This window comes from Chiroxiphia lanceolata, chromosome 23 (assembly GCF_009829145.1).
Source record: "Chiroxiphia lanceolata isolate bChiLan1 chromosome 23, bChiLan1.pri, whole genome shotgun sequence".
NCBI lineage: Eukaryota > Metazoa > Chordata > Aves > Passeriformes > Pipridae > Chiroxiphia > Chiroxiphia lanceolata.
The window spans coordinates 4,697,673-4,722,521 of NC_045659.1; the positions used below are offsets into that span (position 1 = coordinate 4,697,673).

General features: G+C 52.1%; 1 protein-coding gene across 6 annotated transcripts in view; it reads right to left on the reverse strand.

The window, feature by feature from the left end:
* The window catches only part of LOC116797669 (protein CEPU-1), a 354,096-nt gene that overhangs the window by 122,989 nt on the left and 206,258 nt on the right, over window positions 1-24,849 (reverse strand). For 2 of the 6 annotated variants that reach the window (XM_032709434.1, XM_032709433.1), the window contains exon 2: window positions 16,765-16,849. In XM_032709434.1, the coding sequence (XP_032565325.1) occupies window positions 16,765-16,808 (44 nt within the window). In that variant the 5' untranslated portion in view covers window positions 16,809-16,849. Of the gene's footprint in view, window positions 1-16,764; window positions 17,451-17,830; window positions 17,862-23,782; window positions 23,811-24,849 lie in introns of those variants that run through there. The other 4 variants (XM_032709429.1, XM_032709432.1, XM_032709431.1 and 1 more) reach the window with 4 other exon arrangements.

Sequence of the window (24,849 nt, forward strand, 5' to 3'; positions counted from 1 at the left end):
ATCTATGACAGAGAACCACGGAACCATGACATCCTGACCACAGAATCACAGCATCCATGACATCCTGAACACAGAATCATGACACCCCTGATGAAATCAAAGTATCCTGGTCTAAAACCTCCTCCCAGGGGGAGTGGTCAGCGATGTGAACACGTTGCTGTCCCAGAACTAACACCTTACTCAGGGGACCTCCCAGCCCTTGTTGGGAGAATCCTTCAGCAAACAGCTTTCTGGAAGTACAGTTGCAGCATCTCAGTGCAAGGATCAGTGCCTTGGGAAAGCATGGATGGGGCTCATTTTGGACAGAAAGCCACGTGTTACCAGAAATAAAACATAAGGCACCAAATCCTACCTAAAACAATGTCCATCTCCACAGAGGAGCTTTCTACAGTACCAAAAAATAGACTCAAGTCCAATATCTCTTGTGCTGGGGAAAGGTTGGATATGGATCCCATTTTCCAAGCTGCTTTGTCTCCAAATAACATACCCTGCTACATTTTTAGCCTTGAATCCTGCTGGGCTGAGCTTATTCAGTCGTGCTCTTTGCACACCTCTGTCTAACAATCTTCCCCAATAATTCGTGAAGCCTTCGGCCAATTTTAACTAAATCTGACAGAGGAACAGATGGCTCAAAGACATTAAGTACCTGCAAGTCTAGTGCAGATAGGCAGCCAGGTACAGGAGAGGGACTCTGCGAGTGCCCCACGGAGGAAGAGGCCACAGGAAAATGAGATTCATCCTCATCTGAACCTCAGAGAATCCACTCAGCACAAAGCCTTTCCAAACGTCCGCACCGCGAGCGGCAAATCATTGACTCCTACCTGGATCAAAAGGAAGCAAGTTTATAAGAAACCCGGCTTTATTGGTCTCTGTGCCAGTCACAGGCTGGATTTTGCACATGAAATCAGAGCCTGTGTGACAACTCAGGCGAAGGAGGGAAACCAGCAGGGAAGGAAAGTCAAGTTGCTGTTGGCACCAAGGATCTCCGGGAAATCCTGCACCACACCTCACCATGTCTATCCAAGGAGCTTGGATGCTGCAGGCAGGGTGAGAGATGGCTCCTGCACCAAGTTTGGGGTGGTTCCCACACCAAATTTTGCTTGGCTCCACGGAAAGACATTTCTTGCATCAAGGGAGGGCACAGAACACACGATCTTGGCGGCACCGGGCTCGCACGGCAGACGCCAGTGATAGAGCTGCTCATCTATTTCCCATCAATGTGTCTTTTTAATGAGGGAAGATGGCTTTTTAATAAATAAAAGCTTTCACTAAAAATAGCTGCAGGGTCATCTATAATCCCCTGAAAACTTAGAAAGGTCTAAAGTTGAGACGCAGAGCCCAGAGCAATAGTTAATGATGGGGGGATGAAACAGGGGCAGCCACTCCCAAATCTTTTGCAGCCAAGAAGAAATACAGAACACCTTTTCTGCACACACCTGCAAATGCCTCACCCTCCCAGCACCAAAATAGCATCAAAAGCATTTTGCAAACTAATATTCCCAAATTCCCAAAGCTTAGGCAAGTACTATTGTTCCTGTTTCAACACAGGGAGGGGAAAGAGGCAAAGAGCAGCAAAACGACTTCATTGCAAAGGGTGAGCGGGTGGCACAGCGAGGATGGAGGATGCAGCAGCCCCCTGTGCCCTGCCCCAGCCAAAACCAGAGAGGGTTTAGGCACTGAGCCCCGTGACCACCTCCCCTTTCATGTCTATCAGCACCATCTCCCCTCTCCTCCAAGTAAAGCAGATTTGTCCACAAAATCAGCTCCGGGTGGTGCAGCCTCGCCCAGCAGGTACAGATGGACTCGCTGATCAAGATGAATCATTTGGCACATTAAAATGACCTGGATGCAACCACAGAACGGGCTCTTTGCTCAGGAACTCCTCCAGAGCCGGGGCATTGGGGGAGAAAAACAAGAGGAGCCTCCAAAACAGGGAGGACCCCACATCTGGCCCCTCCAGCTCATCACCCCCCCTCCCCACCAAGGTCTGGCTTGTTTGCTTCCCCCAAGCCCCCTCCCCGCTCTCAGACAAGGTTAATAGGGTAGAGAGAGAGCATCTGTTTAGGAGAAGGTTATCAAGTGAAAGGCAGTAACGCAGCCTCCAAACCAGCTTTTCATAGCCTCTTACTTATTATTTAATTTGGCTCCAGAACATGGAATTAGGCTAATGGCTGTTAAGTGGTTAAGGCACGCACATTGTCCATCTGCCGAGAAGGCTCCGGGCCGTTGTTCTGTTTCAAAGGCTAAGGAGGAAAAATAATATGAGAGTTGCATGCTGTTAGTTTGAGAGCTCATAAATGCATTTTTCCCCCTCTTTCCCTCGCTTTTTTATTTCTTTTATCTCCAGTGCTTTGCCTGTTGCAGCATTAGGAACTTCTGGAAAGCGAGTTAGCGGCTTTATTATTTTTTCTGTCGTTGCTCTTGTGCCTTTTTTTGCCTTTATTTTCTTTTTTTCCTAAGCGAAGGGAAGGGTGAGCCAGCCCCGTTCCAGCAATGCCACAGCCACCAGCTGTTGCAGTCTTCCCATTCAGGAGAGCTGAGTGCAGCATCCCCCATTGGAAAGCAGGGAAATTAAGCACAAAACCCCGAGCTTTTGTCTCTTCTCCTTGACACCAGGACTGGCAGCTTCTCTCCACCAACACAACATCGCTGCAGTTTTCCTTACACACAGTCTGGAGCGCTCAACCCCTCCCCACCTGCACTCCTTGCTGCATTTAATGAGTAGTTCCACTCATACCATGGAAGACGTGTGGTTTCCTACACATTTTAAACCTTAAATGATGCAAGCTCCATCTGGAGCTCCCTCTTCCCTTGAGTCTTGCATACAACCAATGCTCATGTGAATTCTTAGGTGTCTCATACAAGAGCTGAGCTTGTTCTGTCATTATTTCAGGTGACTAATGAGGTCTCTTGACCTCTGCCTGCTTGTTTTCATAGAATTGTAGGAATGTAATACCCAGCCCTCTGTAAAACCTGACTGAAACCAGGCAGCTAATTCACAGAAGTCAGCAGGAATGGTGAAGGGAAAAGGGACACTCTGTGGAGGAAGAGAGAGATGACCTGCACCTTGCTTCCAGGAATTCACAGACAAGGTGGGAATGACTTCTAGGCAAGTGAGCTGCAGAAATAAGGTGGCTAAACTGCATGGAAAACCTGGCTAAAAATCCTTAGAATCATCAAATCCCAGAATGGTTTGTGTTGGAAGGGACATTTAAAGGTCTCCCAGTCCAACAACCCTGCAATGAGCAGGAACACCTTCCACTAGCCCAGGTGGCTCCAAGCCCTGTCCACCCTGACTGTGAATGTTTGTAGGGATGGGGCAGCCACAGATTCTCCAGACAACCTGTGCCAGGGCCTTCCCACCCTCCCAGGGAAGGTTTCCTACCCAACATCCCACCTAACCCTGCCCTCTGGCAGTACGAAGCTGTTCCCCCTCATCCCATCAGACAAGGGAAATGCTCTCCCAGAGAGCAGCCCTGGGAAGGAGCAGGCTCCAAGCAGGAGGCAGGAAAGGGAAGGAGCTCTCCAGCCACTGCAAAACCCACCCCAGCCCAACCCTTCCCTCTCCTCTCCGCGCCGGCTGAGCCGTCTCCGAGCGAGGAGGGTTATTTATGGGGACACGAGGAAGGAGAGGCAGCTGAAGAGCATTTCTCATTTCCCTCCATTACTGCAACAACCCCACTTGAAATCCAACTTTATTTCTTCCTTCCCAAGCCAGGAAAAACTAAATAACTAAACACCACAAACAAAGTCAGTCTTCCATCCTTGTTATCCCTGATTTTGCCAGAGGTTAGCAGGGTGGTTTCAGACTCGCAGCAGGAGAAATAAGCAGCAGTTGGCACCACAAGGAGAAAAGATTAGAGCATTTACCAACGGGCTTGTCCCCTCACCTCTCCCAAAAGGAGCCCCCAGTGCTGCTTTTCCAAGGAAACGCTTTTCCAGGGTACAGCTGTGATATCCGAGTTTGCCATCTGCTCCATCTCCCTCGGATTTATCCCTGTGTCCTGCCTCTCTCCACAGGTGTCTGCAGGAATTACTCCTCCCCAACCGTATCTTTGTTTCATATAAATATATAAATATATATTTATATGAAAATAAAAATACTTTCATATATATTTTTAACATATAAATATATGTATTTTATATAGGGGGTTGGAACTGGATTATCTTTAAGGTCCTTTCCAACCCCAGCCTTTCTGTGATTCTGTGATACACACACACAGATTTGCTCTCTGTGTGTCACAACAGCCAACATGTGCAGAATGAACTGTGCTCGGGGGGTGGTTTGTTATAACACTCAACCCCTCCAAATTCCCACCCCTATATTCATTTTGATACTGGTCTCCTGCTTTCCTGCTGAACCCAACCCCAAACACACCATCCAGACTGTTTTGGGGGAAAACAGCGAGGAAAACAGGAAATTAAGCTGAGAAGTGCTGATGGTGCTGCCTGATGGGAGGATAAAGTGGCTGCACGCTGGAATAACCACCAAAGCTGAGCTCAGAGATGCTCAGCCCATGTCCTGCAGCTCTGCACCTGCTTGTGCTGACAAATAACTGCCCGGCGTGCAAAGCTGTCTGGGATTATGGAAAAAATTCCCGGAAACTTGCCTGGATTTGGTCGACCGGTGTGAAAAACTTGCGCTGGTGCAGCAATTTCCATCGGGGGGCGGGGGGTGAGCTTGGGTAATATTCTGGTTTTACACTGGCAAGAGCCCTGCTCTGACACATCCATCCCTGCGGTGCTGCCAGTGCTGCCTGTTCCCCCGGCAGGCTGTGGGAGCGCTGGAGCCATCCTAGCAAAAGTCTGACACCAGGAGAGCTTTGTGTGAATAGCATATCCCAGCAAATCTGCAGGATAGAGAACATCTGAGAACCAGGTTAAGGGATAAATACTGACAAGGCCTGACTGGAGGAGAGAGTGTTCCTTCAAACACCTGCCTAAACTGGAGGATTGCTGCCGTTTTCTCTCTAAATGCTGCTGAACCAGGCGATGGAGCCACACGGAAGAAGGATGTGATTCCCAAGCTGAAGGACTCATGAGGACATTGCCAGGGTTTTAAACAGTGCCCTCAAGAGTGTGGGGGGCTTCCAGGTGAATCTGGGGGAGCTGGCAGGGCAGGGTTTGCAGGAAGCATCCTTCAAGGAGTCCTTGGCATTAACACACTACCAGGGAGCATATGCAAGGAAGGGAGGGAATACAGCACTTTGCTTCTGATCATCCCTGTTTTCAAGGGTTTTCTTGGCCTTTGTCACCAGCAAATTTGGCAAGAGGCTTCCCAGGCACTGAGCTGGCAGTTGTAGAGAAGAGGGTGGCTTTATCCAAGACATAAAAATCCAGGGAGATGGCTTTGAACTAAAGCCGATGGGGGAAAAGACAAAAAGGAAATATCCCTGTGGGCACAGCAGCTGCTTTGGAGGCAGCAGGGAAAATTTGTGGAGAGAAGGATGAGCCCAGAGAAGAGCTTTTCCCAGTCTGCAGGACTGCAGTGTGGAAGGAGGAGACCTGAGGAGGATAAGCTCCTTTTTTTTTTTCCTCTGAGTCCTCTAAGAAAAGGAAGTTTTGACCCCCCTCTTCTGCTCTCCTCTCCTCTCAGGGGAACAGGGAAGGAGGATGAGATGCTCACAGCCTGCAGCCTCGCTGGTGGGACGGGAAATTGCTCTGCTCCTGCTGGGATCTGCAGCCCCAGCCACTGTGGGGAGTGATGGATGAAAGGGAGGGAGAGGAGGAGGAAGCTGCATCTTAAGGCTCTGCAGCAGCAAATGGCCTCAGCGATTAGAACTGAGTGGGCAGCTGTGGATCACTCTGGATTTTCTGCCTGTTTCATCACTAGCAGTGACTCAGGAATATTCTTCATCGCCCTCAAGCGAGGATATGATCATTTTCTGCCACTTGAGATGAAGCTAATTTTACAGCAGCTTAGAGAGAGAGAGATGTCATGTGCTGATTTCTCCAGTGCCTGCATCACACAGTGCTGCAGCACGGCCAGGCTACTGGGGCTGACTGCTGGGAGTTAAACCACCCCAGACTGGGAGAGAAAAACCAAGGAAAGGGTGTTTGGAGCTGCAAGAGGCCCTGAAAGATGAGAAGAGAAAAACAGCACAAGATGAAGAGTTCCCAGCAAAAAGAAAGGGAACAGTATCCCTTTTCCAGTCGGTTCATACAATCACAGACCGGTTTGGGCTGGAAGGGACCTTAAAGTTCATCTCATTCCACCCTCCTGCCATGAGCAGGGACACTTTCCAACAGACCAGGTTGCTCTAAACCCTGTCCAAGCTTGCCTTGGACACTTCCATGGATGGAGCAGCCACAGCTTCTCCGAGCAACCTGTGCCAGTCCTGTTCATTAGGAGGAGAAGCATCCAGACTGTGTGAAGGTGTGGAATATGCTCCTAATGGGACAAGTGTGCTGAGCAAGACTGATGGGCAGAGGGCAGATCTAAAGGGCAGATCTCACCCCTCAAATCCAACCAGTTCCAGAGACAATAAATTTGCTGAAACCAAAGCCTGATGAGCAAGGAGCCCATTCTTCACAGAATCCCAGAATGGTTTGGGTTGGAAGTGACCTTAAAGCTCATCTCCTCCCACCCCCTGCCGTGGGCAGGGACACCTTCCACTAGACCAGGTTGCTCAAAATGAAAAGCACTCGCGGTGCCAGTGCCAAATTGCTCCCTTGGCACATCAGACACTGGGTCTGGCTGAGCTCCCCATCTCATCCCGCCTGTGCTTCCCATGGAGCCGGGATGAGATGGCAGCGGAGCCGGTGCCCCCCCCGGCACTGCAGCTGGACCGCCCAGGCTCCTGGCTGGGAACCCACCGGCCCCGCGGCCACGCTCAGATGGGTTTTCTCGCTCCCTGCTCAGGCCGTTGATTTGCTCCTGAGCTGCAAAAGCTGCCTTCGCACCAGGCCCTGGCACGGCCTCGCCGGGCTCCCTGCGCGAAGCCGCGGTGTCCCGGCCTCCGCCCGGCATGTGATTCCTTGACAGCCCTGGCTTCGGGAGCTAACTGGCAGTGGGAGCTGCATTTGCAGGGGAAACGGAGCGGTGCTGCCAGCTTTTAGTGACAAAGGGAGTGTTTATAACAGGCGCGGTGACAGCTGTCCGAGTGCCACATTTATTTACAAAACGTTAGTTAAATTACTGACAGTTGGCGCTGCAAAGGGAAGCCGAGAGGAAGGGTTGACGTCTCCCCATCGTGCTCATCCGGCAGCCCTGTGGTGCCTCTCAGCAGGATTTCAAACTCCCTCTCCACGGTGGGTGGCAAAGCCCCTGTGCTCAGGGCAGCACCTGCACCTTGTCTCCTTTCCTTGCCACCAAACCTGCAAAGGAATCGTCCTGCAACTCCCACCGACCCCAGAGGGTCGATCCCCTCAAGGTGAGTGAAGTTCCTCCAAGGGATGCACTGCCACCAAGACTTCAATCTTTTCCAGAAGGACCAAAAGGATGTTTAGCACCCTGTGATCTCTTCAGCCCTTGCCTGAACAACTTCAGCAGTTTAGGTTACTCCGGGCAGTGCCACTTGAATAAATAGAGGTCACCAAGATGGCCAAAAATGGCTCGTGGGCTGTTTTCAGACTCACAGAAGTGTCTGAGGTGAAGGCCTCGTGTCTGCTAAACAATGTCAACAGTCTGCATGCTGCTGGCTTGGAACCAGCGAGGAAATTGCAGCTGCCACCCTCCAGGAGACAAGGACAACCAGAGGAATTTAGGAGCCCAGCTGACACTCACCAGTGGCAGCATCTCCCTCGACCAACCACCTCCATGACGAAGCAATAACAACCCCAGATGGGATTTTAACCCTCTGACCACAGAATCGTTCAGGTTGGACAAGGCCTCCAAGGTCATTGAGTCCAACCATTCCCCCAGCACTGCCAAGGTGTTCCCAAGGGTGACATCCACGCATCTTTTAGATCCCTCCAGGGGTGGTGACTCCACCACTGCCCTGGCTTGAAAACCCTTTTGGTGTAGAAACATTTCTTAATAGACAACCTAAACCTCCTCTGGTGCAACTTGAGGCTATTTCCTCTTGTTCTATCACTTGAGAGAAGAGACTGACCCCCTTGTCCTACCCTGCCAAAGCATGAGAGAGAAGGAAGAGGGTTTAATTCCACGAGTACACAAGTCAAGACCAACAGACACCTTTGTCTCCTCGTGTTTGCAGAGGACTAAATCACATCACTTACACACACACCCCCATCAGGGCACCTCCAAACTGCTCCCTCCCAAATCTGCCACGTTTTGCCCTGACTCCCACACTGTGCAAGTTTGCTGAGCAAACAGGGTCATGATGTGCCTTGGTCAGCTGGAAATGTGGCCTTGGAAAACATCATTCAGTTTAAACTTTGTCTGATTCAAAGTAGAACAGCTCCTCCAAGCAGTAGAAAGCAATAGGAGGGATGAGGTATGATGGATAAATTGACCCCAAAACGTAAAGCAGTTCAGAGGTGAGCAGGGAAAGATTTATTTTCAGCTAAAGAGAAACTCTGTGTGTCCAGAAATCCTTCCCTTTGAGACTGAATGAAATCAAAATCTCACTATTTCCTAAAAGACACTTTTAAACCCAAAATCTTGCTTTAGCTTAGTCAGGGAACTTCCTGTAACATTTGACAAGATGCTTCATTGAACTCAAACTCAGATAAAAGGAAAGAAATACTGTTTTTCCAAGCAAACCCAAACCTGCCCCTTTCCCAACAAGGGATTTCTAAGCCAAATCCTTTCCAGGCTAGGTACACAAGTAAGAAATGGATTGTTTAATAAAAATATCTGGGTTTGAATTAAAACAAAAAAAGTATTTTCTTATGTAACAAATTATACAGGTCTGAAATTTTTCAATAAAAGTAGAAGCAGGTGCTCTCCCAGCTCCTGTTGAATTACAGTGGAAGAAAAGGAACTTAGAAAATATTTAACTGAACTTCCACCCTTCCTCTGAGCTCATCAAGAGCTTTCTACTGGACTTTAAGAGAGGAAAAGGGATGCATTTATTTTTTTTAAGGTTATTTTAAGGAATAAAGTCCTACAGATAGAATTGACTGAATTTGGAGGACTTAGGGGTAAGAGCACAAACATGCCTTGAAATATCAGTGCTGTGCCTATCTGTAGGTACAAAGTATCCTGAGATTTGGAAGTGGCTCTGAGCCTGGAGCTGCCCTGCTCTCCTTTCATACCTTTGAGAATTTGCTTTTCTCAACAGCTTCCCCTCATGCTTCTTATTAGAGATGTGTAAAAACCACGAGGCTGAAAAACACGCCGGTTTGGCTGAACTGAGGATGTGAAGCTGGGAAAATAATGATCCCACCATGAAAAAAAAAAAAAAGGGGGGGAAGGGGGGGAAAAAAGACTCAAAAATCCCAAGTAATGAATGTTTGGATCGTGGCTGGGGCTCTGCATGTGTCTGATAAAACAGACACAGGTGTCAGAGCCATTTATGGTTGCAGGCACAGAGCCGGTCAAAATCTCCCATTTCTGGGAAAAAAACCCTGTGATATTTCACCAGCTGCTCCTGTTGGAAGGTGGTTTTATCCCTTATTTACTCTGTCCTCATTGACATGCAGAGCTGGACTCGCTCGTCTCCTGTTTGACCCTTGGTGTCCTTTCCCATCCAGCACTCTCCCCAAAGGTGTCCCCACCTCCAGATCAGGCTCTGCTTCCCAGATCTTGCCTCCATCTCCCTGCCATGGGTTTTCCCAGCGGGAAACCCAGCTGCAAAGTCAAGTTTGCCTTCAGCTTTTCCATACCCACCCATCTGCCTCCTCACTTTGCATATAAACTAAGGACTGTTTCCCAGCGTGGCTGAGGTGGTGACAGCCAACACTGCTCCCCACCAGCTGAAGAATCCTTATTTTAACCATGATTTTTAATATACTCGTGATTAAGACGCTGTTGGCGGTTCAGCAGGCGCTGCAGCATCCAGACAGCCGAGCCCAAGTCTCAGACTTGGCTCCTTCACAGCTTTGCACCTCCAAAACCCAAACCCAAGGAGAGCAGAAGGTATTTCCCGTTCCCTTTGCAAAGGCGCCGCCTGCAACAACCAGCAAACCCTCAGGAGAAGGAGTCCCACATTGCTATTCCACACACAGCCCCTTCACAGTTTGTATATATTGTAACAAGACTGAAATGCTGCCTTCCAACCTGATCCACAGTCCATTACAGTTGGGATAAAGACTTGTGGTGACATTAATGAGCGCTGGATCAACCCCTTTGCCGGTATAAATCTCCATCGCATCGGTGGGATTGCATTTTCCCCGTTTGCCTGTTTGTTTGGCTCTGGGTTCTCATTACAATTTCTATTAGCCCAGGCTCCCACTGATGTGGTCGTAGATTAGTTCCTTCCTGACTTTTTCCTCTTTCCTCCTGAAGGAAAATGAGGGTGTCTGAGCTCACAGTGGCAGGTTTCGGTGGGTCTGGGGAGACGAAAAACAACTCTGATTAAGAGAAGGATTTTTCCAACAGCATAAATTGGAGTAACTCCAGGGAAGCCAACAGAAGTGACAATGTCTTGGGTGAGTTGACGACCCACATCCCCAACCCACCTCTGGTTAACACACACATGGGGCTGCCAGCTCGTGACGTGCAGTGCCAGCAGCGCTGTGCCCCAAGGGACTCTGCCAGGGTGGAACAGGGACAGCACATCAGGATGGCCAAGGGCTAGAGAGGAGCTCAGGTGCCATCCCTTGGCCTGGCACCCGTAAGTGCTTAGATTAACTCATGGTTATGGTGAGGCAGCTTCTCAGCAGAGTTTGGGGCTGGGAGCAGCCCCACAGTGGCATCGTTTTTGCTGGTCCCAATATCCCTGATTTTGCTTCAGCTCCTGCCTAATCACTCACCCAGCAAGCAGCTCTGCAGTACCCCAATCTTACACCATGTACCCCTGAAATGACAATTCCCTGGCACATCCAACTGAAAAATGCTTCCAGCAGCCCCTTCAAACCCCAAGCAAGGGCAGGACACGGGTGGGCACCTCTGATGCCCTCCAGGAGGACACTCTTAGCATTTTCCTTCCAGAGGGATGCATCCTGCCACAAAAAGACTGCAACGCAAGCAGATGACTCACAGAGCCAGAGAAAGGAAGTGTTGCAATTGCCATACACGAATCAAGACATTTATAGGACCTGGGAGGGCACCACACGTCACACGAGGAGCCGACAGCAGGGCTTAGAACTGAACATCTATTTCCTAACCCTGCCTCAACAATCAGAAACACCACCCCAGCAAACCACCACTGGTCAGCTGTAACCTGCGAGGCTGCTGACCTCCCTTCCTCCTCACCCCTCCCCGTCCCAGAGGAGCAGGGACAAGTCTGTTTGACTTAAATCTTCCCAGAGATGCTCAACTCAGGATGGAGATGACAGCTCCAGAAAAGCATGTTTGTCCCCTAGGAGACCCCGGCCCAGACAGCTCCAGTGAACCAGAGGCAGCAGTTCTACCAAGAGAGCTATAAAGGGAAACCCTCCTCTGGCACAGCAATCAGGAGCTTGTCTCATCTCAGATGGAAATTGCACTCGGGAAGAAAAAAAAAAAAGAATAATCCATGCATATGACAATTTTTTTTCCCCCCACTTTAAGCTGATTCCATCTCCGAGATGGGAGAGAGGTGGCAGAGATTTGCTGACATGTCACTTTAGTAATAAACTCCTCGTTCAAAAACATGCCATCGCCAGCAAAGCAATCGAGCCACAAACCGCCGCGAGCATCGCACGTGGGGCTCCTGCAGCCCCTCCAAGGGAGCATCCCCAGGAGTGTGGGAGGAAAACCCTGACCAGAGGAGGACCCAGCAGCGATGGGAAGAGGAGAGAGGCAAGGGGGAAGTGGCATTGTGCACCGTAAGGGCACAGATGCAGAACTTGCTCTGCCCCTTCTTCACCTCAACACGAGAGGGGTCACCACAGACCCAAATTTATTCCCTCACCCTCAGGACAAAAAGGAGAGGTTTGGAGGAGAAGGGCAAGTGTGCTGGATACTGGAGGAGTTAGGGGAATAAACTTCAGTTGTTAAGACATGAATCAGCAGCTTAGCTCCATCCTCACAGGACTGCTGGGGGCTGCTCCCAGCCCAGCCCAAGTGCTCAGAGTCCCTTCACTGCTCAGGAAGCAAGAAAAGCAAAGGTATTACACCCCAGTGTGGACTTGGGAAGTAGGCAGGGAATTGGGAAGTGAGCAGTGAAGCAACCAGGAGTTTCAGTGTCTGAAATGAGTAGTTGTAGCTGGATGAAAACTACCAGGTACTGGGCTTGGAGACCACCAGAGTGGGATGATTTTTTCCTGGGAGCAGCTTGTCACAGGTCTGAGCCCTGGGGAGGGATATGAGCACTGATCCAGTAATACGGAATTTGGTGGTTGTGCAAGGATAGGGGAGTTGGCTAACAAGGGCAGGAGATGGGAATACAAAACTTGGAGTGTTCTCTGGGGTGGGACGGGGTGGACAAGCAACACTCCCTCGTGGGGTTATTGCAGCTTAAAGTGGGAGTGGGAGCCTGGAGCAAAACGGACACAGAACTGTGCAGCCACCAAAGAGGTTTAGCAATCAGGACTGGACCCTTTCATGAACAACCTCTGCCCTGTCTGGCTTTTCTTACTCACTCCAGGAGCCCAGCCCTGCACTGGGCAGTGCCCTGTGGGCCCCCCATGACTCAACCCCAAGGCTGCAGGGATGGCAAGCACAGCTTTCCCGGGGACAGAGAGCCTGGAGTGGGTTTCCCTGACTCCCAGCAGGATTTCTGCTCTCATCGACTGCAAACCACAAAAGCAGCTGCCCAAAAACCTCAGCAGAGAATCACCCTCACTCAAGGTCTGGCAGGAGCAGCACTGCATCAGCATGGGGGGAGACACCGGGGCTCTCCCAGGACCTGGGTGCTGGAACACACCACACTTACCCACTGGAGACCATCCATACTTTTCATATTACACAATAAAAACACAAAAAAAGGCAAACTCCTGTGAATAAAGGGGGAAAGATGGGGCAGCAAAGAGTCACAGAAAACAGACCCATCTCTGAAAAATACTCTATTCTGCTTAGCAAACAAGCACTTTCTGTTTGCACCCATCAAACAAACATGCTTGATTTTGTTTTGTTTCGCAGCCAAGTTATCACGTCTCGAAAATTATTTCAAGCACACAACAGGGGCCAAATAAATTGGCAAAGCAGGCTTAGGTAAACCATGGCAGAGCTCAGTGGTGAAGCACAGAGCCCTTTTCAAAGCCTGAGTGGAAACCATGGGAAACATCAGGGTTAAAAAAAGCTTTGACTCGTGTTTAACTCAGATTTGACTTCTAGTGTTGGAATCAAAGGGGGGAAAAAATGAAGGCATCTCACCAACCCTGCCAAGAAAGCCAGAGGAGATGTACAGAGGAGCCTGTGAAAGTGGCCCCCACCCTACAGCCAGACCTGTTCATATTCTGCCTGGGGCATCTGTGAATTCAGGGGGACACCGGTGACTTTGGGGGGCACCGATGAATTCGGGAGGGCACCACTCAGGCGCCTGTGCTGCTGATGGGAACGTCAGAGCCTCGCCGTGGAAAGCGCTGACTGATGCCAATTAAAGTGAAATCATAATCAAGCCATTTGTTTTGGTGCCGAGAGAGCTGCTCCAAAGGTCTCAGCAATGCCTGGACTCAGTTCAAGCACAGGATGGAAGCTTGGGATGGGTCTTCTCCAGCGTGAACCGCTTGCTGTTGGTGGGCAGACGCTGCCTGGTCACGGTGGGGAGGGATGAAGATCAGCCTCATCCTCACGATGTGGCCTTGTGAGACCCAGCAGGATAGCCAGTTCTTACCTTCCCTGGCACACAAGCCCTCGGTGTAGCCCCAAGATCAGGGATCAACATACCCATCAGTAAAAACACTAAGCTGTTTGTCCCAACACCCTCAAACCTTTTCCTCATTCCCGCAGGTATTGCTGCGTCCAGGAGCAAATCCTACCCCTCTTATCCCAGATAGTAGCTTTAACCTGACATCTAAACGTGGATTTAAATTTAACACAGTGATCTGAAGTGCTGGTACCAAAGACAAGTCTGTACCCTGCAGCAGACACATCATGAGACAGAAGGAAACATCTGAACATCTCTGGTGACTCTGGCCCTAAACTGATTCCCTACAGCAGATTGCACAGAGCAAAGCCTGTGCCCTTTACCATGGAGAAGTCTCCTTGCAGCCTTCTATCCAGCTTCTTTTCCAGCACTGAATTCACTCTGCTGGGAGGGACAGAGCTGAAAAGAGCCTCTTGGCAGGGCACCACTGCTCGACAGCAGCTTGGGCTCCTCAGCACCTGCCACCCCGATAAAATAACCTCCTTCTAACAGCCAAGCTCTCTCCCTTGGGAAAAGGGAGGGACAGGACTTTCCAAGTGCTTCAGAGAAGCAGCAACTTCTGCTGCTGAGTTTTCAGCTTGCTGCCCCTTTTGTCATCTGAGACAAAACAAGAAGGCACCTCTAGAAACATCTCTCTCCTTCCAAATTCTTGGCTGCAACTCCCCATCCTCCCACCTTGCATGGAAATGAGTGGGATTGGATTAGACCTGATTTTTTTTTTCCCTTCCCTGACTGCCACCCATGCAGGGCTGGGCAGGAGGTGGCCAGGAGCATCGTTGGGGTCTGCTGAAGCCTTTGTAGCAGCATTGCTATTCTGCACAAGTTAACTGCTCCACAACAGATCGATGGGTGCGCCGGGCTGGGAGGGGAGCAGGCAGGAAGATTCATTCCTCCTTGATTTCCGCTGGTTTTCACATGCTCCTCTTCTCCCAGCTCCTGCCACAGCACAGCACGACTGACACCAACCAGGGCATGCAGCAATGCCCCAACTGCCTGCCAGGCTGGCTGTTCCCACCTCAAACCAGCAGGAAAACACCCCAAAAATTCCAAGGCAAGACACACTCCTCCACCTCTCTGTCACCAAGGCAGTGCGGAGCTGGCGGCAGCAGCAAGCCATTAATTTCCAAGAGCAATGCCTGCTCCAGGGCAGAACAGCAGGAATATCATCTGCACAGTGGGAATGGCATCCGCACAGTCTGCGTATCCCAAGCCTGTCTCCTGGGGTTTGTATCGATGAGGCACCTGCCAAGGGACACAGACATCCCTTGCCACCAGACAGACCAGCTTCCCAGCTCAACTGGGATGTACCTATGGCAGCTCTGGAGTGATAACACATTGCTGCCCTCCCTCCCCAGAGCCACCTCCCAGGGACAGGATTTGTTCCCTTTCCCACCAAATCTCCCAGTCAGAAGGCAAGAATCCCTCCTGCTGACTCACCCCAGCTTCCCTTTGTTCTCCACTGACACTGGGTGACCACCCGATGCCAGGGCAGAGCACCTTGGTCCATGGTGCAGATTGAGATCCCCAATCTGTGCCTGAAACCCTGTGCAGGCCCCCACCAGAGCCTCTTCCAGGAAGTTTGCAGAGCACCCACCCTGCTGTTGCCACCCCAAAGACGTATTTTGTTGCCCAGACCCCCAGTGACCCAAACCCCTCCCCCTTTGATACCCCCATGGCAGCATCTGTAGGATTTTCAGCACTTGGGAGGACGAAGTGATTCAGGAAAGGAAAGGAGCTACTACTTTCTTAAACCAAGCTCAGCGAGGCGAATCCCTAAGCGAGACACTCCATCCTTCACCCTCGGCCACCGGCTTTCCAGCCCCTTTGCCCAGTGGTGCCATGACGCAAGACAAATCCAGAGGAACGGCCACAAGGCAGCTCTCTCCCTCCCTCCCTCCCGGGAACACGCAAGGGCTGAGGGGAGGGGGACGAGACATTTCGCTGCGAACAACGGGAGTTGTAGGAAAATTCCTGCTGAAATTCCTCCTGAGGTTCTTTCCCCCTGCCCTGGCTTGGCCCTGCTCCGCTGGCTGGCTCGAAGCAGGAGTGCGGTGTCACCGCACACGCCCAGCTGGCCCCGCAGATGTTGGTGTCACCTATGCATCGCTCCGGGGGAGGGAAGTCGCTCCCGAGCACGCCGGAGTTGCAAGCGCCGCGTCCCAGCGCTGCAATTAAAACCTGCCTTTTGATTTTTAATGTCCCTATCAAACATCCTCTGGGATGACTGCGCCCATCTGCTGCGAGGACACGGACGAGTGTCTGGGCATGAGATGTCCCAGAAGTTACGCTGATCAAAATTACGGATTCCTCGGCAGCCCCTGCACCTCCCGGGTCGCTGCTGCAGGCGACAGGACCCCGGTGCAATGCCCAGCCCCACATGTCCCCCCTCCCCGAGGAGTTAGTGCTGGCGGGGAGCATCAACCTCTGGCATCTCTGGAGCAAGGCGGGTTTTAAGGAGGGAGCATCCACCTGCCAGGAGCCAACCCCATCCTGTACTTCCCCGTCCCAGCAGGTCTGAACGTGAGGAAAAGCAACAAAACCACACCGGGGGGTCAACAACTCCCCCCTTCCCCAGGTTGGGGGGGTCCGACACGCAGGAAGGCACCCCCAGCGCTGCACCCCTGGAGCAGAGCAGGATTTATCCGCACCGAACACGGCCAAAGTGCCCGAGCCACGATACCGACAGCAGGAATCGAGCCCCTGCCTCGCTCCGCTGTGGGTCAGGGGGTCAAAAGGGAATCACACTCCCCTGTTTTTCATCCCCCAGTAACTTTCTCGGAGGCAACTGTGGGGGCTGAGCCCAAACCAGCCCGCTGGCACTCCAATCTCCCGGCTCGCTGCCGTCCTGTGTCGCCAACCGACACGACGCATCCCCCGTGGGGGAACCGAGTCACGTCCCCGAAGTCGCCGCGCAACCGAGACCCCCCCCCAAAGCCCCCCGAGACCCCAGTCCAGCTGCTCCTACCTGAGCGTGGCGCTCTCCCCTTGCCGCACTGTCACGTTGTCCATGGCTTTGGGGAAGGTGGCATCTCCGCTGCGCACGGGCACTCCTGCGGGCACAAGGAAGAGCAGCCTGAGACAGAGGACGACCAGGCACCTCCAGGGCAGGGCTAAGCACCCACCGACCCCCATCCTGGGCAGCGGGGACTTTTCCAACAGGCAAAAAGCACACCCGACAAGGCGAAAAGGGGGAAGGGGTGGGTGGAGAGGAGGGATGGGGGGGAGCAAAACCACCGGGGCGAGCGCTGCGGAGCTCCACGGAGATCAGGAGAGCCCCCGGCAAGGCTGGCTGCGAGCGCTGAGCCTGCCGAGCGGCATCGGAGGGAGTCCCGCTGTCCTCGGGCGAGGGAGGAGGACGGGAGGGCCAGGGGGAGGAGGAGGAAGAGGAGGAGGAGAAGTGGCAAAGGTTCTGGGCGAGCCGGTTCTTCGGGCAGCAGTCCGAGGCTCACTTGGGCGAGGAGGCGCCGGGGGGGCCCGGCTGTACCCCACTCCCGCACGCTTGTCCCGAGGCGGGGGCAGTCCAAAAACCAGTAAACACCCCAAAAAACACCCCCGAGGCGAGCTAGCAAAGGTGTCCAGGCGCAAGAAGGCACAGCGGGCAAAAGCCTCCGGGATGCCCTGCAGCTCCTCTCCTCCCGCCCCGCTGTCGGGGGGCCGATCCAGGCGGGATGCAGGATGCCGGGATGCAGGCTGGGCACGAGCGGACGGCGGGATGCAGAGCGCGGGGCTGTCAGGCTGCCGGAGCCCCAGGCTGGGCTCAGCGGCGGGCGGGGGGGGCGCGGGGGGGCGGCGGCGGCGGCAGCACCCCGGCCCCGGCCGGCAGCATCCCCGGGGTTGTCATGGCAGCGGCTCCAGCGCTGCCCGGCGCCTCGGCTCCCGCACGCCCCGAGCCCCGCACACGGGCGGGCGGGAGGCAGCGGGGCGGGATGCGCACGGAGGACACACACGTTTAACCCCCGCCGCGCCGCGCCCTTCGCGGGGGGACGTCAGGACCCCCCACTCCCCTTTCTCCTCTCTCCCTCCGCGCTTACCTGCACCCCGCAGCATTGTCCCGTTTGCCCTCCTCTACCTCCGCACCTTCCCCATCCCCGGCGGCAAAGACACAGTGCGGGAGGGGAAACTGAGGCACGGGATAACATCCCCCCTTCCTCCCCAGGCCAGGTGATGATGAACAGAGGCAGGAGCGTGTCCTCCTGACCCCCTGCACCTCGTGAGCACAGCGTGAGCTTAAGTGGCAAATTCCTCCCCAGCCACCAGCACAGTCCCCGAGTACTTTTTATCAGCTCATAATTTAACAAATATCACATTTGCTTATGGCGAGTAATTCCACCTTCCCTCCACTAGTGGCTAAACACATTAATATTTCCAGGCACAGTTCCATGCTGGTAAAAAGGTGCTGGGGAGCATCCTCAGAGCACGGAGTCCTGGAGCCAGCAGTCAGATCACAGCTTTCGGGGCGCTGCACCCCTCAAACACCCTCAGCTGCAGCAGCCCAGCCCTGGGGGACAACTGGGCTCCCCCACTTGCTGTCCCCAGCCACTCCTCTGCTCTGCCTCATCCAAAAATCCTCCCTCCATTCCCCACCGAGCGCTCGGCAGCTTTTACATGGCACCAGTGCAGGGGTTTTTTTGTTGTTGTTTTTGAGCTCGCTGCCAACCTGAGCTGGATTCAAACTGGTGACCTAGATGTGAAAGGATCCATAGCCCGTTACTAATCCCTGGAGTCTCCGAATCCCCTGTAAACTACTGCTTAATTCACTAACTGTGCTATTTAATCTCTAAAACATTATGAGCTGTGCCGGGCAGAGGAAACACTCCATCAAATAAAGCTTTATTATTATTGTGCGTGCTGAAGGGTCATACCAGAAGGGGATTGCTCTGCAAGTCTCTCTACTTTTTCCCTGTCTGAAGGTTCTCTGCTCCTTGAATTTAGCGCTGGTGGGACGTGCTGCCTCGAGCCCTGTGTTTTCCCAGAGGAAAAGCAGCTTTCCTCAGCCCTTGGCTGCAGGAGTTTAATCCCTGCAGTGAACTACGCTGGCTGATCTGGCAGGGGAAGGTGAGCCCTGCATTCAGCAAATCCTTTGGGGGCCACAAATCACACAGGAGGGGTCTCTGAAACCCCACTGCATAAAGGGAGAGCAGCAGAAGCAGGGTGAAAGCCTTTGTGCAGGGTTGTGGGATTGCACCAGGGTGTACAAGTCAGCAAAGAATAAAACACACCACTCCTGCTGATTGCTGCAGCATCCCAGACTTCTAGAAGGATCAGGACCCTGCTGTGATACCTACAGGACCATCACACAAGAGCTTGCTCTTTGAGAGGCCACTCCTTTGGATGGGCAGAGACCATCTCCTGTGTCAGCAAAACCAGAGGGATTCCAATAACCACAGCCAGTTAACCTTTTAACACGGAATTCAGGCCTGGATCTCCAGGAGCATCTTAAATCAAGAGAAAAAACATCTCTCTGCACTGAAAGCGTACGAGGCTGGGGCAGAATGTGACCTGCTGAGCTGCTTCAGCCCTTGCCAGAGCTGAATTTGGCCCACTGTTAGATCATCATTAGCATTGTTCAAAAATCCCAAGGAATTTACATCCAATATGCTCCTGCATACTAAAGCCCAGCAGAATCCCTGGTCTCCCTCCCTCTCTTGAATACATCCAATGTACATATAAATCAGCCTGTCACAGCTCGTCTCCTTCCTGACAGCTGTAATTGCTTCGGACTATAAAAATATCTATAGACAATAAACACAACGCGGCAAAACAGCAAAGAGAAAACCAAATCAAGGTTCCTTTAAATAATTCAGTTGCTCCAGCAGCAGAGGAGCCAGCAACTGAGTCCAGCTGTGAAGGTTCAGCAGCGAGAGAAAGAGAGCTTTGTAGCCTCCTCTGGGGATGAGAGAGGCTTTTTTCCTTCGCTGGGTTTTGACCACGGCAGCAGCAGAGTTTGCCGCACACGGGCTGAGCCCATCCGAGCACCAAAGAGCCTCTCGCTTCCAGCTCCTTCCCTTTCTTCCTACTTAGGTAAAAGTCTCTTTTTTTTTGTTGTTGTTGTTCCACTGCGAGCAACAGGCAGGAGACGAACAGAAGGAGCAAGGCACAGGCACGCTCGAGGTGTATCTTTATCTCCGTATCTGTCCCCTCAATCTCCTCCTTCCCAGCAAGGCTAAAGGCCCCCCTCTCCTGGCCGAGACCACAAACAGGGCGGCAGAAGCAGCAAGGGCTGGACGGGTGGGAAGCGATGCAGCGGCGGGGATGGAGCCGAGGGAAGGGTTTCCACCCCCCCGGGAGATGGGAGCTGGCAGGGAGGATGAGGAAAGCATGGATGGAGAAGGGGTTAGAAGGACAGGGAGCCCGTGGGTTTGCTTCCCAAAGGAGCGTCTCGGGGAAGGGGAGGCTTGCAGGCAGAGCAGAGAGCTGATCAGTCCCAAAAATGTCCCACGAGGAAGAACTATGGATTTTGGCTTGCTGCAAGGGACCCCAGCTCCTTCTGCAAGGACCCTTCAGCAAACACTGCCCCACTCTCAGGCTTTTTCAGCAAAGCCGAGCCTTAAGCAGCTAATCTGCAGATCTGAGTGGCCCCAAAGGCCGATAACCAGATGCAAATTTGCAGTTAAAGTTCTTCAATCAAGTAAAACAACACCGTTGTTGCATTTTTTTCTGCTTTCTCAGAAATATCTAACGCAATTCTCCCACCTATTTCACTTAACAGGTTAAGTTAAAGATCCTCTCATCCACCTGTACCCTTATATTTCCCTGCAAACCTACATCCATACAATCCCACACCTCCCCACACCAACAGATTTCATTCCTAGAGAACAAAAAAAAAAAAAAAACTCCTTCCAATAAGTAGGTCATAGCAAGGCAATTTGTACAGCCAGATTTCTCTTTTAATTCCTTTTTTTTCCCTTTTCAGGAAGCTGATAGATGGCAATCTATAACCCTAGAGTGGAAATTTATTTTTAATCCGGAATGGCCAAATATGATCAGAAACATAATTTATGCTCGAGACATTCTCGTTCCTTCCAAATGAAAACATGATTTTCTAACCCCGGCCGTGCTATCGCACACCACATCATTCTCCAATACGCTCCGAGTTGCACAAAAAGTGCTTAATTTTCTTGGCATTAGTCAGGTGAATGACACACGAGTCCGGGGGAGCTTTTCCTGAATAACTGAGCCCTCCGTGTCTACAACCATTCAAAGCCACAAAGGACGCGGGTTCCAGCTCCGCTCACTGACTCATTTAGCCCCTCGTTAACGGTGGCCCCAATTAAGAAACAATGATTAAGAGCCTTACTTGGCTGGAGCCATTTTGAGCCCTTCTCGCCCCAAAGGTATTCCCTGCTCCGAGCAGGAGAAATTGCCCGTTCGGGGCTGTTTCTAGGGCAGTTTTTGGAATGCAAGCAGCATCCTCAGGGGTGCTCAGCCCTCAGTCCCTCGCACTGGAAGCAGCAGTGACTCCCAGCACTTCACGGTGTTTAAAAAACAGCGCAGGAGACCCCATTAATCCCTGCTAGAGATGCTGTTAATATTTAACTGCGGTTTAGATAAACTTACAGTAACCATCCCATTAAATTTCAATAAAATGTGCTTTTGGGAGCCTTCCCCTAAAGCCACGCTGGGATCGGCTGCCCTGCTCTGCCTGCACTTTGCACCAGGAGCCTCGCAGTAAAAAAGGAACATTTTGTTTGCCCTTTAAAAAACTGCTGGGCTCGGGTTTGTGGCTTGCTCTCATCGTGCTCAGGGACTTCGGAATTTTCAAGCACCAGTTAACTCCTTCCAGGGCGCCCCTGGCTGAGCTGCGAAGCCTCAGCCAAGGGCTGCAGGACCAGGTGCCCTGACAAAGGTTGCAAATCCATCCCAAGCTGGTGCTGCAAACCCAGCACGGGATTTATCACCCTGCAGCAGCTCAATAGGTGACTGAGAATGCACCACCAGAGGAAAAGGAAAGCCAAAATACCCCTCACAACACTGGCAGCCCTCAAACACAGAGATACACAGTAGCATCCTCGAGGATGTTGAACACCCCACCCCTGGAAGTGTCCAAGGCCAGGTTGGACAAGGTTTGGAGCAACCTGATCTAATGAAAGCTGTCCCTGCCCACGGCAGGGGGTGGAAAAAGATGAGCTTTAAGGTCCCTTCCAATGCAAACCATCCCGTGACCCTTTGTACCCTCCAGATGGGCCAGGCAGTGCTGCAGGACACGACAGCAGGAGGATGCACAGCACTCCTCAAGGCCTGGCTTTTCCCCTAAGATTACTTCTTCCTCCCACAGTCCTCAGTGTTTGGGCCTTTTCCAACAGCCCAGCCAACACAATACATGCACTCAAGAACCAACACCTCTGTGCATCCACTCTTAATATCAAACACCTCTGCAGAGAGTTAAAACAATGATCGAGGAGCCACCAAGCCACACTGGCACAGTGAGAATTACGAACTGGGATTGATCCTTGGTACAAATCAATATTGGTTTTACATAAATCCGTTTCTTGGGGCTCTGCTGTGAGGTTATGGCACTGTATTAACACCCAAAAAATACCCTGTGCACTCTCTCTGCACCCACAGCGGTTTGATCAGCATGGCTCAGGTGCCAGGGACAGCTGATGGCGTGGGATAAAACCATGCCATTAACCAAGTGACAGCATTTTATAAGAGTGTGACATTAACCCAGAGCTCCACAACCCAATCCAGCAGCAAGTGAAAAGGGAAAAAGCTGAATAGGCTGAAAAGCAAAGCCAGACAGTGCTCAGGTCTCACCATGGATATTTGGGAGCTCCAGCACAGCTCCCTCAAATGGGAAAACACAAGACTCTACCCCCCTGAGGCTCCACCCTGGATAACCCTTTGGAGAAGCAGCTCCAAGAGTTGCTGTGCCTTCTCCTGGGATGATCCCAAACAAAGCACAACAAGCCAAGCCTTCCCCAGCCCGCCTGGATCTCACACACACATCCCAAACTGCAGGGAGAAACAAAAAGATGAATGTCCCTGGCTGGTGCTGGTCCACCAGCACATTCCCCCTCTCCAGCTCAGTGTCCCCACCAAAACAAACCCTTTCCTACCAGAAACCAGGCGCCCAGAGAGGAGCAGATATCTCAGTTTATACCACCCAAAAACAAGGAGGGGGAGGTCCAATCTTTCCTTTCTGACTGCCCACCAGCTGCAGCCAAAAAGGAGGGGTTTTTTACCTCAAACAGCACCCTTGCAACACCCAACATGCTTCCCTGAAGTTGCCAAATTGCTCGAGTATATTCCTCAGGGGAAAAAAAATCCAGGCTCTTTGCTGTCTGCCTGGATCAATTTGAGTTTTGCCACTGGTCCTCTGACCCTCACGGCTCTCTGCATTCCAAGAATAATATTAATAATAGTCCTGCCATTAAGCAAGATGCTTGGTTTGAATCTGGAGATTTTGAGAAATGATCTCATAAATTTAATTCCCGGGGTACCATCTTTGAGCGTTAACAGGCACAGTCGCCTCTGAATTCTGGGAAATGAGCATAATTACATGGAGATCGACAAGGCACAAATGCCAAGAATTCTGTTAACCTTTAATACTGCAAAAAAACTCTCCCCTTGTAATTATCTCTTTCCTTTGTCTTAAATGTTACTGATGAATATTTAGTGGGATAAGCAAATAAAAGGAGGCTGAGGGGTGCAAGGAGGTGCAGTTCTCTGTGGGATAAGGATGAAAACCTCACAGAATCATCGTGGCTTGGGGCAGGACGGGGCTCCAGGTCACCAAAATTGCCACATGGGGCAACGGCACCCCAGTGGTGACACAAAGCCATGGCAGAGCCGGCGGAGGGGAATGTGAGTTACACCAAAATCCAGATTGATTCCCAGCACTGCTGCAAATGCACCTTCACCCGGGTCTGTGGTGTGGGCACGGAGCGACCCCCTGACCCCCAGTGGGATGGTTTCAGGGGCCCCTTTCTCCAAACGGAACTTTGTCTCGGAATAAAACTTCCCGGGTAAAAACACGTCACCTTTCAAACACATCCTCCCCGGGGCTGCAAATGGCACTGCCCTCTTGCTGCACATGGAGTCTGATGGAAAGAAGATTTTCTCCCGGTGTGAACTGCATTAATATCTGTCACCGCTCTGGCATTTCTGCCTATAATGATGAAAAATATGTGCCGAGGATGCGGGGTGCTCTCAGCGTCGCCTCCCTCCCCAGGAAGCGAAATTAGAAGCAGCTGCTCCTGCTCCCGTCCTCTTTCCAGCCCCGCAACATTATCTGGGAAGCAGATTCTTTGGGAGACGCCTCGCCCCCTATCCCGGTTCCAGCTGTGCCCCGCTGTGCGCGGGGGCTCGGCTCTCCCCTCCCCGGAGCTGGAGAGCGCTGGAAAGGTCACTCTCCTCTTTTAATGTCGCGTCAGAGCGACCGCTGCGGGAACAAGGGAAAGGAAAAGGCACATCTCCTCTGCCGGCTGGAGAAAATCCAGTCCCGGCCCGGGAGGAGGGTGCCAGCAGGAGCTGGCTGGGCTTTAACCCCCCGCAACGCCAAATGCTTTCAGGACACTGTCCAGGAGCTCTGGGAGAGGTGGAAAGAGACTCCTGCGGGATTTCAAGGTGCTGCTTTCATCCACACCCCAACCACAGCTGGCTGGGATGGGCAGGGAGGCAGAGAATCCCGTGCTGTGGAGGAGGGGGATTGCAGCACACCCAAAATGCTGCAGGGAACGAGGATAACCCTATCCATGAGTGTGCCAGTGCCAGATCCCAAATCAGCCAGTACTTCCTGGGCCACCGAGGCTGGGAGCTGGTCCACCCCAGAGCCCCACAGTCCCACCAGACAGGTTGGGTGTCAGAGGAGAGGCTGGAGCAGTTTCTGAGCAAACTTTCCCTCCAGCCTCAAAGCCAGAGCTTTACATCCTCCCTCCTGCCTCATTCCAGGAGGAACGAAGCCAAAGCAATATTTATTCACAGAAGACCGTGGAGAAAAATGAAATAAAAGAGGTTTGCTCATTAAGTCCAACACCTGCCCCTCCTGGGAGGGCTCTGAGGAACTGGCTTTGCAGTTGTGGAGAGGAGAAACATGTGTCAGAGCCCA